This window comes from Solanum verrucosum, unplaced genomic scaffold (assembly GCF_900185275.1).
Source record: "Solanum verrucosum unplaced genomic scaffold, falcon-dt-bn FXZP01000180.1, whole genome shotgun sequence".
NCBI lineage: Eukaryota > Viridiplantae > Streptophyta > Magnoliopsida > Solanales > Solanaceae > Solanum > Solanum verrucosum.
This window is the reverse complement of record NW_026020402.1, coordinates 1,177,576-1,191,348: the sequence shown is the minus strand read 5'-3', so window position 1 is coordinate 1,191,348 and position 13,773 is coordinate 1,177,576. Positions and strand designations below refer to the sequence as shown.

General features: G+C 35.3%; 3 protein-coding genes across 4 annotated transcripts in view; all 3 read left to right on the top strand.

The window, feature by feature from the left end:
- The window catches only part of LOC125840252 (malate dehydrogenase, glyoxysomal-like), a 320,744-nt gene that overhangs the window by 108,505 nt on the left and 198,466 nt on the right, over nt 1-13,773 (top strand). The gene's annotated exons all lie outside the window — the stretch shown is intronic.
- On the top strand, nt 148-5,017 carry LOC125840253 (adenylyl-sulfate kinase 3-like). The gene is made up of 7 exons (XM_049519226.1): nt 148-768; nt 1,854-1,994; nt 3,174-3,323; nt 3,426-3,544; nt 3,643-3,727; nt 4,403-4,449; nt 4,749-5,017. The coding sequence occupies exons 1-7, from the start codon at nt 465-467 to the stop codon at nt 4,845-4,847; spliced, it is 945 nt and encodes a 314-aa protein (XP_049375183.1). The 5' UTR covers nt 148-464; the 3' UTR covers nt 4,848-5,017.
- On the top strand, nt 10,200-13,379 carry LOC125840265 (ADP-ribosylation factor-like protein 8a). The gene is made up of 6 exons (XM_049519241.1): nt 10,200-10,369; nt 12,297-12,378; nt 12,486-12,518; nt 12,603-12,724; nt 12,844-13,005; nt 13,168-13,379. The coding sequence occupies exons 1-6, from the start codon at nt 10,332-10,334 to the stop codon at nt 13,283-13,285; spliced, it is 555 nt and encodes a 184-aa protein (XP_049375198.1). The 5' UTR covers nt 10,200-10,331; the 3' UTR covers nt 13,286-13,379.

Sequence of the window (13,773 nt, the reverse complement as noted above, 5' to 3'; positions counted from 1 at the left end):
GAAATAATTAACTCCTAAATTAGAAAATTTTGACGGCTAAGTCTACATTTAATTCTAAAATATCCCAACTTATTCGGCCTAACAAACCACCCCTTACTTCTGCTATATATACCATTTGCTGGTTTATCCATGATCTCAAATTTTGTTAAGGCACATATATATAGCTCACCACCGTAAATCCACCACTTCTACCGCCAACCACCGTAAAATCTGCACCAATTCACTGCACCACTGCACGCCACCGTAAAATCCACCATTTCTGACCCCACCAGCTTGTATTTTCTTTTTCTCGTACCTCCCTCTCTCTCTCTCTCTGTACATTACTGTATTCTGTAATTTTATAATATATCCTCATTGGAATCTAATTGATTACTATTTTTTCCTCCTATCTTCATGTCCACTCTACATTTTTTTATGTATTTATTTGTTATTATATAAGTGTACATCTTATTTATTTTGAACAAATGATAATTCGCTCATTGCGATTCAAAATGGTTGCAATTGGAAAATGTTCGTCGATTTATCGGACTTCGCCGGAATTTGATTTTCCGGAGACATCGTCGAGAAAGTTAGGGTTATCAAAGCTACCAGATAAATCGTTTGGCTTCAGTGTTTCTAGTAGCGAGGTCAAAACGAGCTTTATAGGGCCTTTAAGAGCAATTGAGGCTTCTAGGACGTCTCATGTCAACGGAAAAGCTGAAAAATTTCAGTGGGCAGGGTGTGATTCCAACGAAGACTTGCCTACAAATGATTGCAATGGCTTTGCTGGTAGATGTTTTCTTTTTTAAAAAACTTTCTTTCATTTGATTTGTTTCCTATTTCCTTCTTAGCTACATTTTTACGCTTAATAATTCTGCTTAGTAGGGAACTACTGAATTCAAATGCTTGCTATCTGCTGTACATTAACATTATTGTGCTAATTTAGATTGCTCTGCTTATATATATATATATATATATAATGCTAAATCAATCTGAAAATTGAGCTGCGTTCGTTACTTCACTTCTGTACTTCCGTTCCCCCACCCCTTATTAGTATAGTTATGAAAGAGTGTAGTTCCCAATCGGCTATTCAGTGTATTGATAGTTCCAGGGAAAAGTGGATCACGGAGATTCACAAGAAGTATTGTGATATTTACCGGTGAGTGGTATTATTGAACTTATCTTTTGGTTGGAGATGTTCTTTGTTTTAGATGATGAAAGCATTCCAATACTACCAACCCAAAGAAATGCGATCTCTCTGAGATATACTGTTTATGCCGGAGATGGTACGAAGTTGGACTAATTTGGAAACATTGGACAATTTACTTTATACCTACTATTTCGTCTGGTTTTTGGTTTCTTGTGTTATTTTATTAGTAACCATGATTGGGGCAGTAGTACTGATTATGCATAGGAAGGTGAAAATGCAGGATGTATTTTAACGAAGTGCTCTGGATTCTAGGAGGATTCATGGTTCAATATTCTAGTGTCCTAGGAGTAGAGAAGCCACACCAATCCATCCCGCATTAACATTATTGTGCTAATATATATATATATATATATATATATATATATAATGCTAAGTCAATGTGAGAATTGACTCCTGGACTCAATATTGTCATTTGCTGTTGTGAAAAAATAGAAAACTCTTTGTTTTTTGTGAACCTGCGACTTCCTTGGATTTAGGCAACAGTTTTAATCTCTAATTCAATGCTTCTGATTAGCTCAAAATTCAGCTGACTGTACATGAAAAAGGATAATGGATTATTCTGTCTTTATGTACAGCGTATTATGACTTCTTAGTTCTTATTTCTAGTGGACGTAATTTTGGTTTCACCAAAATTTTGTTACTAATCGGATAATCATCTAACTAGGTAAAGGTACACCTCAGATGTCTACAATAGGGAATTCAACAAACATTGTCTGGCACAAGTGCTCTGTAGAGAAATGTGACAGAGAGGAGTTGCTTCAACAACGGGGTTGTGTTATATGGGTAACTGGTCTCAGTGGTTCAGGTTAGTTTAAAATGCCAGAATCCTCATATTGGATCTGGAATTTTTCTCTGTTCTCTCTCTTTCTGTGGATCTCTTGCCTTTGCAGATGTTTTCTATCATACCATTGTTATGTTTTACAATCCATTTCTGACCATTTTATATGTATCATTATCCATTTCCTAAATTTCTGGGTATTGTTATTGTTAGAACTTGGGCCTTGCATCCACCATGTCTTTGCTTAATAAAGAACAAGAGCAGCAGTTGCTGAGTGGTTTATATATCACATGTATATAGAAGGAAGAACAGCTCGCTGCTAGCAGCCTTTCTCAAATTTTTGCTTTTATAGGGTACTATCCAGTGAAGTACGAAAGTTTTAACTAACTGACCTCTTTTAAAGCTAGATGCTGTTTGTATGATTTTGGGATTCAATCTTCCTTGAAAAGATGACAGCGGGACATACCAAAATCAGAATAGCTAAAATCCAAATCAGCAATAAGGCAACTTTACTTTACCCCTTTTTTTGGCCGTTTGGTTATGTTAGCAAGTTGAGCCGTAGAGTTGATTAAACTATAATATTAAGAATGATGAGATAATCTTGTGTGTACTTGTGACATTACCTTTATCTCTCAGTCCATCAGTTGGTCTGCTTGATGAACACTAAATTCTGGTTAAGAAGCAGAATTGTCATTAGTTTGACACTCTTCATCACAGAAACCTGAAAGTAGAGTAAAATACTGCAAAAGGGTGTCTCAACTCTGTCAGCCTCAAACAGTGCACTTTATTTCATTTTCAATTGCAGTGTTGATTGTATGAAATGAACATTATTTGTCGACAAGCTATTGCCAGATACTATATGAGTTGCCTTGATTTGGAAACACCTAAGAATTATTGTGGGTTTTGGCAGAACATTTTAATATGAATAGCTATTTTTTCTCCTGATGCTGATTAGTTTCTTCAAGATGCTATTATTTAGCATACAATAGACCCTTATGGTTCGGCTCTTCCCTGGACCCCATGCATAGTGGGAGCTTAGTGCACCTAGTGCATGGGGATCCTTTTTTATTATTTAGCATACTGCTGTCATTTTCACTACTCTTATTTCTGATTTTTAAACAAGGACTTTAATGACTGAGCTTTCTCTCTCACACATACACCTACATGCACACATGGACTTTTTTTTTATATTGAACTTGATTTCAGGCAAGAGCACTCTCGCATGTGCTCTAGGTCGTGGCTTACACACTAGAGGAAAACTCACCTATATCCTTGATGGTGATAATGTTCGCCATGGTCTGAATCGTGATCTGAGTTTCAGAGCAGAAGACCGAGCAGAAAATATAAGACGGACTGGTTGGCTTCTTTTCTGGTCCTTGCTTTGCAAATATTTCCCGAAGCCCTCTTATTTATTCTTCTTAGAAAATTAACAATTCCAAATGCTTTATATATAAATAGGGGAGGTGGCAAAGCTTTTCGCGGATGCTGGAGTTATTTGCATTGCCAGTTTGATATCTCCCTATAGAAAGGAACGAGATGCTTGTCGTGCTTTACTGGCAGAAGGGGATTTCATTGAGGTTTGTGCTAATAAATGGTTCTTAAAGGATTAGCTTTCCCAGTGAGCAATTGCTGTTTGGCACATATTATTAGGTGATTGAGTTGGATAATTTTTTAGGTGTTCATGGATGTTCCTCTGCATGTATGTGAGGCAAGGGATCCTAAGGGGTTGTACAAACTTGCTCGAGCTGGGAAAATAAAAGGTATTGCCTGTTTTGTTGACATCTCTCTGCTTTATTTTTTGTTTGTGAACTAGCATTTTGTATCAGAAAATTTTATTATCTTGATGGACGAGGGTGGTCAGTTGGAAGTCTGTGGATATCCATTGGGCAGCTAGATGATTAACTTTCCTCAATATACCCTACTTTAGGGATGCCAAATGGGCAAGTTGAACCAAATCTGAGCAGGTTAAGTAGGTTTAAATGAGGCCATATGTTCAACCTTTGTTTATGTTAATTTAGCCTTAACAATGGGTCATATCCAACCCGACATCCCGACCAGCTCAACCAATTTTGTATTTGTTTTTCTATAATTTGTTTGCTTAACAAGTCGAACGACAAACAACTTTCTTTTCTTTATAGAGAGAGAAGTTGGATGATCACAAAACAAACCAACAAAAACAAAATATTTTCCATCTTTTGTGTGTGTCAGTTTTTGCTATCTTGGTTAAGATCCAAACTTTTAGGTAGGCGGATTACCAACCTATCCGCCTAACCTTGGACTAGTTGGGCTAGTTAAACTTGTATGCTCTTCAGTTTACACCCCTATCCCCCTAGTTTTTGGTTTTCTCATCTTTCTGCTTGTTTTATTTTAAAAAATTCTATTCACCTAAGACTTCACATTATTTATTACAGTAATATTTGCTTTGTACTTCACAGGTTTTACCGGTGTTGATGATCCATACGAGCCACCCCAAACGTCTGAGGTAAGATCAAGTCTGTTTTGCTTGTTTAACATGTTGTCCATAAGGGGATTGATTGTGCTCCTAGATTCTGGGATTGCCTTGTTTCAGATTATCAGCATGTTTTAGCTAGATGCCTTGACCTACTGGATCAAACTTAGGATCAGTCAATATATGCCATTGATACAGTTATTGCAATCCTCTCATCTCTGAGTTGTCAGTCTCAACTTACTTTAATTTGGATGTTCACTTGATAGCAAATTACTTGTCATCCTCCTCAAAGCTATTTTTACTTGTGGTTTTGTGTCATTTCCAATTTGCAGATAGTTTTACGTCAGAACCAAGGGATATGCGATTCTCCTAATGATTTGGCCGATATAGTTATTTCATACTTGGACAAAAAAGGGTACCTGAAAGCGTAATTTCTCACACCTCATCTGCAGAATGCAACTTCAATCTGCATCCACCATTTTCTATTGTGTTGGTGAAATAAAACCTTCTCATAATTAGGAAACTTCACCTTTCCTTCTTGTATAAGTTGATTGTATTTATGCAAATTGAGTTAACTTCACTCAACTTGCCATGTTCTTGCGTCTATGAGGAGGCCATGTTTCACAGTGGGTTTGATTGGACTCATCCAAGTACTGAATGCCAAGGTTGTTAGGATATACTATTACCCATGTGTTTTGATATAGTATTATTATTGAACAATTGTTTGTTTATTTATTCAATTCAATAAAGTATCAATTTGTCATATATGTGTCCTTAAATTATATAGTAGATAATTTGGTGTATAGAGTTTAAGCTTATACCAAGAAGATTGAATCATTGGTTCTTATAAGTTAAATGTTATAGTTCACAATCTTAGATGGAAATTGGACAAAACCATCAGAAAGATTGTAGCACGAGATTAATTGTAATTTATCTTGATTATGAGAATGGTATAGTTCTAACTTCTCGTGCTAGTGCATATGTATTGAACGGGACCGAGCAGAGATAGATGTTTTAGACTGACTGATAAAAACATATTTTCTAAACTGTTAAATGTACTTATATTCTTAATCTTGATATAACGATTATGATCTGTATATATTAATTATCGTTTTGATTTATTAAAAGGTGAGATTCTGAGATGGGTCAATTTGTCTGGTAGATTGGATGGTGATAATATATATTGATGAAATAATTAGTTGGTTGATGGAATCTATGTCTCAATATAGAGATTGATGATACACCTTTTTATGAGAAACTTATAAGTTTTCATGTGTAAACCCGGCAGGTAGATTCATGAATCTGGCACATGAAATAAGTTAAGTATTGCTCTAAAGAAAATTAATCATTGAATTAAATTCATCAGTAATTTAATGTATTGATTAGTATCTGTAATCTTAACATGGGGAATTACATAAGTGTTTAATGGTGAATTTCGAAATATAAATAGACGAGTGCAATTACGAATTTTTAGTGGAATGATTTGTAATTTATTATGGTAAGAATAATTCAAATTAATTATTTGGAATTATTTCCATAATTGGAAGCCTCAGTAATAAATTTTGTGGCCCCTCTAGTGCCATTTTAACTAGAACTCATAATCCTATTTTCTAGTAGAAGAAGGAAAAGTAACGTGTATATTTCTTCCAAGAAAGAAACGTGAGTTTTGGGTTTTCTGAAGAAAAATGATTTATACTTTCTTCTCCTCTTTGGACTAGGAGACATCTCTATAAGTAGGGATTTTTCTAATCTAGAAAACAAAAAGTATTCTATACAATACTTGTCCACCCAAGTATTTAGAGAGTTCAATTATTAATTGGGATCACTGTAAAAGACCGTAGAGCTGGAGTCGGATTTACTTCAAGATATCTGTGCAGAGGTAATCCTAAGTTAATTTTCAACATACTTTGTACGTGATGCGTATTTGTGATTGTTATCTATATTCATGCAAGATGTATGTTTCTGGAATGCTTCCGTTGTGTATGCTATTTTCTAACAAAGGTTAGATAACGAGTGTATGCACAATCATAGGTTAAGATCTGTTTGGAAAAGGATGTAGTACTACATCCATGTGGAAATATTGCATTTGCCAATGGTGTATGTCTTTTATTTATATATGCCAATCACTGCACTGGTCCATTCACATTCTCTGAAACAGAAGAAAGAAGTAAATATGATGAAAATGGAAGTATGTCATCGCAGCTAATCGACAGGCCGGAGTTTATATGGTTTTTCAGATCCATTGTCACCAAGCTGAGAAAGATAGCTAGCATTTATTTTAGGTAGGCGCGTGGATAGTATTTAAGTAGCAGTAAATTATTTGAAGTTGAAAAATTGAAGGAACCAAATCTTTTTATTTTTAACCGAAGAGAACCAACTCAACTTACTGAAGAAAACCAAGTCAACTTAGCGTCAATTGATACTGTTATGCTGCTGCCAAGCGGGAGCAAGGTCATTTTCAACCACCACCATTGATCTCCTCATTGTCTATCTGATTTCTTTAATTCAATCAATACCACTATTGTCGAAATAAGAAAATGGCTTGTCCCATAGGCTGACCACTTTCTCTGCCAAGAAACTCACTTTCATTTTGCTCTCTTCTCGAAATATTCCATTGATAAGCTTCTATCCACCAAGCCAATTAATAGGTCAATCAAAACAAGATGACCAAGAAATCATGTTTACTTGGGGACCCAATTCACTCCAATATTATGGAATAAATGAGTGGGTATAATAATAAATTAGGAGGAAATAGGTGTCACATAGGATTAATAGTCCAAGGGCAAATATGTATCTAAAGATGGATGGTACGGACTAATATATCAAAAATAGAATGATTAAGGATAAATATGATTATGATACTTCATGGATAAATATGACCCTTTTTTCCATTAGTTATTTGAATTATATCCTAAGTCTCAATATCTAATTATGTGGTCGACAATGCTTATATTTAACTAGAATTTAGAATTTTATTTCGAAGGGAAAAGGAAAGAAAGTACCATATGTTTTCTTATCAAGAAAATGATTACATTTTTTTCTCCTCATTTTTGGATTTGGAAGAATTCTCTATATCTGTCAATTTAGAAAGAGACACAATCTCTGTATCTGTCAATTTAGAAAGACACACAGTTTTCTATACGATATTTGTCAATAAAAATATTGAGAGATTTTGATTATGAACTTGGCGGTACTTGTGAATTTGTTTGAAAATATTTGCCTTAGGATTCTGCCCTGATTTTTTTTTACCATATTTGAGTTTTACTTTTTCCTTTAAAGAAAAGTTAAAGTATTAGCATAAATGTTTGAACTTTTCCTGAACGACAAATATATTTCTCTACCATATTTGATTTTTCTTTTCATAAAGGAAAGTTTGGAACTTTATAAATTGAAGATCTCTCTTCTCATATCAATAACACAATAACATCCACAATGTAGACATTTAAAAGTTCAGTTTATGGAGCATTTAGGCGAAATGGTCTGGTGGACCCTCATACTTGTATCAGTTTATATTTTGAACCCTTCTACTTACACTTTTGTCATCTGGATCCTTAAACTCAAATAAAATGAGACTTTTAAGCCCCTCCAACCATGTGTGTAGCTCACTCTCCTTTATATAATTGACATGTCATATCCACGTCACATATATTAATGCCACAACATAATTATTTCATAACTATTTTTTAAAAATTATTAACCAAAATTATTTAATAAAATATAAAATAATAACATTTTAATTTATTATTGGCATTTCTAATTCTCCCTATTTTCACTATTTCACTGCCAAAACAAAGCCATCACCGATGTCGCCATTTTTGCCGGCGAATCACATATACTTTCTCCCTTAAGTAGTAATCTGGAGCCTCGCCTTGGTCAATGAAAGTTCCTGAGGCCATTAAGGCAGCAATAGCAAACATCTCAGCAATAGCCAAAGGCAAATTGAACAAAATCCCCAAAACTTTTCTAGGCAATTTCTTCACAATCCCAAAACCAACAACACCATTCTTCGTCTCCTCCACCTTCCTTCCACCATTTCTTACAGAATTCAACAACTAGTGGCGCCACACCATCAGAATCTGGAATTGAAATTGGTATCTTTTCCTTGCTGGGTTTATTCCCTTTTATTGTGTTGAGCTTACATGTAAGAGTAAAAGCAAAAATACCGACTTTGTTGCTGTAAACACCAAGAATTCGAGAATTGTGGATAAATGGACGAACCTGCTCGTTACACCTCCATACATAGACTGAAGCAAACCTCTTGCCTTTGCAAATTTTTACCCCCAAAAACTCCAACATCAATGGAGACTCTCAATATTTCATCAAGAATCTCACTTGTGCAACTTTCTCCCTCACTCGTCTTCATCTCCATCGCATATCATCACTATTTTTCTTTCCTCCTCCAACCTCCACAGTAACAACAACCTAAGCCACCGCACAATCAAATTTGGCCACCGCAGAACCAGATCTGGCCAAACTTTTCGTAAGAGGCAAGTACTTCTTGTTCTTGTAAACTTCTCTAAGAGCTGACTTTTGCTTCTGTGAGATGACAGTCAAAACCTATGCAATTGACAACCTTACCACCTTGAATTTGGATAGCTTGTTAGGAGCACCACCGGTGACCTTTGCAACATGGAGAAGAGCAAGCTCCACCTTCAGATCCTTCAACTGAGCCAAAAGGTATGTCTTCGACTTGTTCCTCAACTCATGAACCTTTATTCTCGCCATGGTTGTTGCTCTTTTGAGGTTACTACTCAGACGACGATGAAGATTGGAAAGCAATTAAGCTTGGAAGAAGAAATAACTTTTTAATTAATTGTTTTTTTAAAATAATATTTCTTTTATAATTTTAATATTTTTTTAACTTAAAAAAGTTTTTCCCTCGCCTTAAGATGCGTGAAGTCACACATTTTCGCCAACTCAGCCGTCTTAAAGACACATAAGCTTGGTCAATGGTCAGAGGAATTTGTTAAATTATGTTTTATTGAGTTTAAGGGTCCAGATGACAAAGGTGTAAGTAAAAGGATTCAGAATACAAACTGATACAAGTATAAGAATTCACCAGACCATTTCACCGAGCATTTATTCTTTAACAGTTTTAATATTTTTCTTTTATATTAGTTTTCATATAATAATATTATATTTTTAGTATAAGTTTTTGTCATCTAATTCATCACCGTCTTAATTTGAAATTGTAAGTTTGACGTCATGCTCACTTTCAAATCCAACCATATATTCACATTTCAAGAGATATTTTTCAAATTAAATTCTAACAAGTTTATATATTTTAGCATAATTATATGTGTTCTAATATAAATATATGTTTTATCTATTTATGAAAGTAATATGATTATGAAATTGTGCATTATATGTTTTCATGAGGAAAGTGAACAAATAAAAGAACCCAAAAAAAAACGAAAAAAGGTTAAGAATTGTATATAACCAATGATGACCCGACATGAGTAGCACACGCGTGCATTTACTTGTTGGATTAACATTTTTGTCCACTACATACACTCCAAATAATCATCCGCAAAATCTCACTTTCCGCCAGCCAATTTTAAATTTCATTGGTCGTGACTCTCACGCGCACTTCTTCGCGAGTGTACCCCTTTATGACAACTTTATGTTATCGTATTGGTCCACGTAATCATCATACAACAAACTGTAGCTTCCAAGAACCATGGCTATTTCGTAATTATATTTGAATTTTAGGGGAAAATGTTATCAAAATTTTGTAATGTTGTACCATAATCATTTCATTCTCAAATTTTCGTAATGCAGATAGTAATAAGGCAAACAGTAGGCAGGAAAAAGGAAAGGTAAATTCAACAGCGAAAGAGACAGAGGGAGAGGTTTGTGGTTTATACTGAGATTTGCTTATCTATCTCTCTCATTTCCGATCCCTCGCGTCATCCATGGGTCTCTGGGAAGCTTTTCTCAATTGGCTCCGAAGGTAAGCTTCATATTGTCTCTGTTAACTAGTTTCAGATTGAGTTGCTGAGATTTCATTGTGAATTTTATTCTGAAATTTTGTTAATAATGACCATTTTAGGATATGCCTCTTGTATCATACGTATTTCCTAACACTGATATTGATGACATGGGAAAGAATTTAGAGCCGTCAAAACGGGCCAGCCCAGCCCTACCCCGCCCAAGCCCCGTGGGCCAAAGAATTTCATGGGCTGGGGTGGGGTGGGCCGGCCCTTCATTTCAAAGGGCTGTAAAATGGTCAACCCGGCCCAACCCCAGAAGGGTCAAGGGCTGGGGCGGGCCAGCCCTCCTTTTTTTTTTTTTAATGTCACATCAATGTCACAAACAATAACATTGTTTCAATAATTCTAAATAAAAAATCTAGCAATAAATATTTAAAGAAAAAAATAATAATCTCTTAAGTAAATAATATCTGAAAAACAAACTAGTAAACTAAAGAACACTTTTGACTAAAACTTTAGTTAGCAATATATAATTACGTACTTAAAGTATTTTATTAAATGAAATTAAGAAAATTGTTACATGCGTGAAAATTGTCCAATGTCGTAGCAGAAATGAGACGACAATAAAACTATAAGAGTAAAGAGACAGAGAGTTGTAGTTCAAGAATTTAGATATTAGGATTTAGGGACTTAAGTTTTTAAGAGTAATGACTTTAGAATTTATAAGGCTTTAGCCTTTTAAATCTTCACGTACTAGTAGTCTAGTAGTACTAATCTACTATAGCCGTATAGGTTAGAGGTTACATTTAAGTTTTCTAGTTTTTAATATTTATTTTAATTAAAATTAAATAATTTGGCCCATGGGCCAACCCCGGCCCAGCCCCGATCAAGCCTCAAGGGCTAAGGGCATAAAAAGGTTGGGCTTATAAGCCCCGATTTTAAACGGGTTTGAAAAATCACATTCCAACCCTATCCCAATAACGGGTTGGGTCGGGTTGGATCGGGCTGGCCCCATGGGCTAAGCCCTTTTTGACGGCTCTAGGAAAGATAGGCAAAGAGCTATATAGTAGAAAGAAATTGGAATAGAAGAAAACCTTTACCTTATCAAAAAAAGAAAAAAAATGGAATAGGAGATAACCTTTACCTTATCAAAAAAAGAAAAAAATGGAATAGGAGATCAAGAAAAGGTCATTATTCCGTTTCTCAACTGTGGATGAATGAACAAGAGAGGTCGGATTTCAAATCTCAATAGTCTTATCATGATTCTTCACCATTATTTGTAGATTTTTCTACATAAGTTGTGGTTCTTAATGTGTGTGGCACTCTGTCTTCTTGAGATATATTTCTGTAGACAGATTGTTGCATTGTCATTGAGACTACCTATTATTAGAAACACAATCTGTAGGTGTTTAGTACAAGCCTCTGTATCACATGACCTTATAGCGGGGATGACTTTTTCTAGTTTGTTAAGGTCTAGATACTAAAAGATGGAAATAATTTGTCAAGAGAATTGTTAGCGGCCCGTTATTCCGATTCTACATTTTGGCAGTTAAAGAGTTCTTTTCGAGCTTCCATCTTATGCCTGAAACTTTGAACGTCTGATGAAGCTCAAGAAGACTGGGTTAGAAAAATGAGCTTCATCAATGGGCTAGTTATTGCTTTTATTTTCGTTTACCCCCCTTCCTCGTTGCATTCATAGTATACTGAGTGTTCTGAGCACAGACCATTTACTTGCTATTGGTGTTTGTATACCTTTTTCGTGTAGTTATTACTTCGATTTGGATATTCACTTTAGAGACAAACAAAGGGAACTTACTATCATCTCGATTCTGAGCTGGTCTAGATGTATAGTATTATAAAATTGTTGGAGTTTCATATTGCATTCGCACTTGTACATCAACATGTTGATTCCTCATATGAGCTCACAGAAACTTGTTCATTCTGCAGCCTCTTCTTTAAACAGGAAATGGAGCTTTCTTTGATAGGGCTGCAAAATGCAGGGAAAACTTCACTTGTAAATGTTATTGCTGTGAGTAGATAACTAACACCTTTTCTAGTGCCAGCGTTTACCTATACCGTTAACCTTTTTTTGTCCATATGACGTGACTAAATTTGCTCCACTTTTGTCATTCTTAGACTGGTGGATATAGTGAAGATATGATACCAACGGTAAGTTCCCATCTTAGTGTTATGTGATACCGCTTTCAATGTATAGGTTCTTTGATAACAATATGAGCGTTACTGGATATTTAGGTGGGATTTAACATGAGGAAAGTGACTAAAGGTAATGTCACTATAAAATTGTGGGACCTCGGAGGTCAACCCAGATTCCGAAGTATGTGGGAAAGATATTGTCGTGCAGTTTCAGCTATAGTGTATGCATCTTTTCTCTTGTTTATTCGGTTTCTTATGTTGAAGCTGCTTTACTTACCTCACTGAACTTCTACTACTTAAGTACTGTGTTTCTAAATCGTTTAAATCTCCTTCTCTGTAGTTATGTTGTTGATGCTGCTGATCATGATAATCTTAGCATTTCTAAAAGTGAACTCCATGACCTGCTGAACAAGCCATCATTGAGTGGTATTCCGTTGCTGGTATTGGGGAACAAGATTGACAAACCTGGAGCTCTGTCCAAGCAGGCTTTGACTGATGAGATGTAAGCAGACAATATTTCATGAGTATGCTTTGTCATAGTTGAATTTAGGGAATACATATCTTTCCCCTTGGAATATGGTAAAATTGGAAATCAAGTTAAAGGAAGGGCAGATATATTTATATCTATGTGGACTCTTTTAAGAACAATTGTTTTGTTGTGCAGGGGATTGAAATCAGTAACAGACAGAGAGGTGTGCTGCTATATGATATCATGCAAAAACTCCACCAATATTGACTCTGTCATTGATTGGCTTGTCAAGCACTCAAAATCAAAGAGTTAAGGATGACCTACTGATTTTGTATATTAAATTTGTGAGGCTATTGGTTTCTCCAGAGTTGTTTCTTAAATGTAAATTAAATTGTCTTGCTGATTGAGAGAGCTGTCATCCGTCTTATCTTTCTGATTGTCGTATCTTATGCTTGGATCCCAGACCTTTTCAATTCAGAGTAGATTCCGTAATGCTTCTTGCACTGAAACATCGTCTGTGGTATCGTATATTGCAAGGATAATTGAACCAAAAAAGGGAAGAAAATAGTATATGATATATAAAGTTCAACACAGCTAAAGTTGAACAAAATTATGATAGGCTTCACATAGCAAAAAAGTTATGCACCCAATAATTTGTGGCTGAGAGCATACCCACACTGAAGTGCTGATGCTTCTTTTGATAACCTATGCATTGATGAATTCCATTCATCAACAATTCTTAGCAGTATGCGAGGGCTCAACATATGAATGCTCCAGCAATATCAATACGTAGCCTCAAAA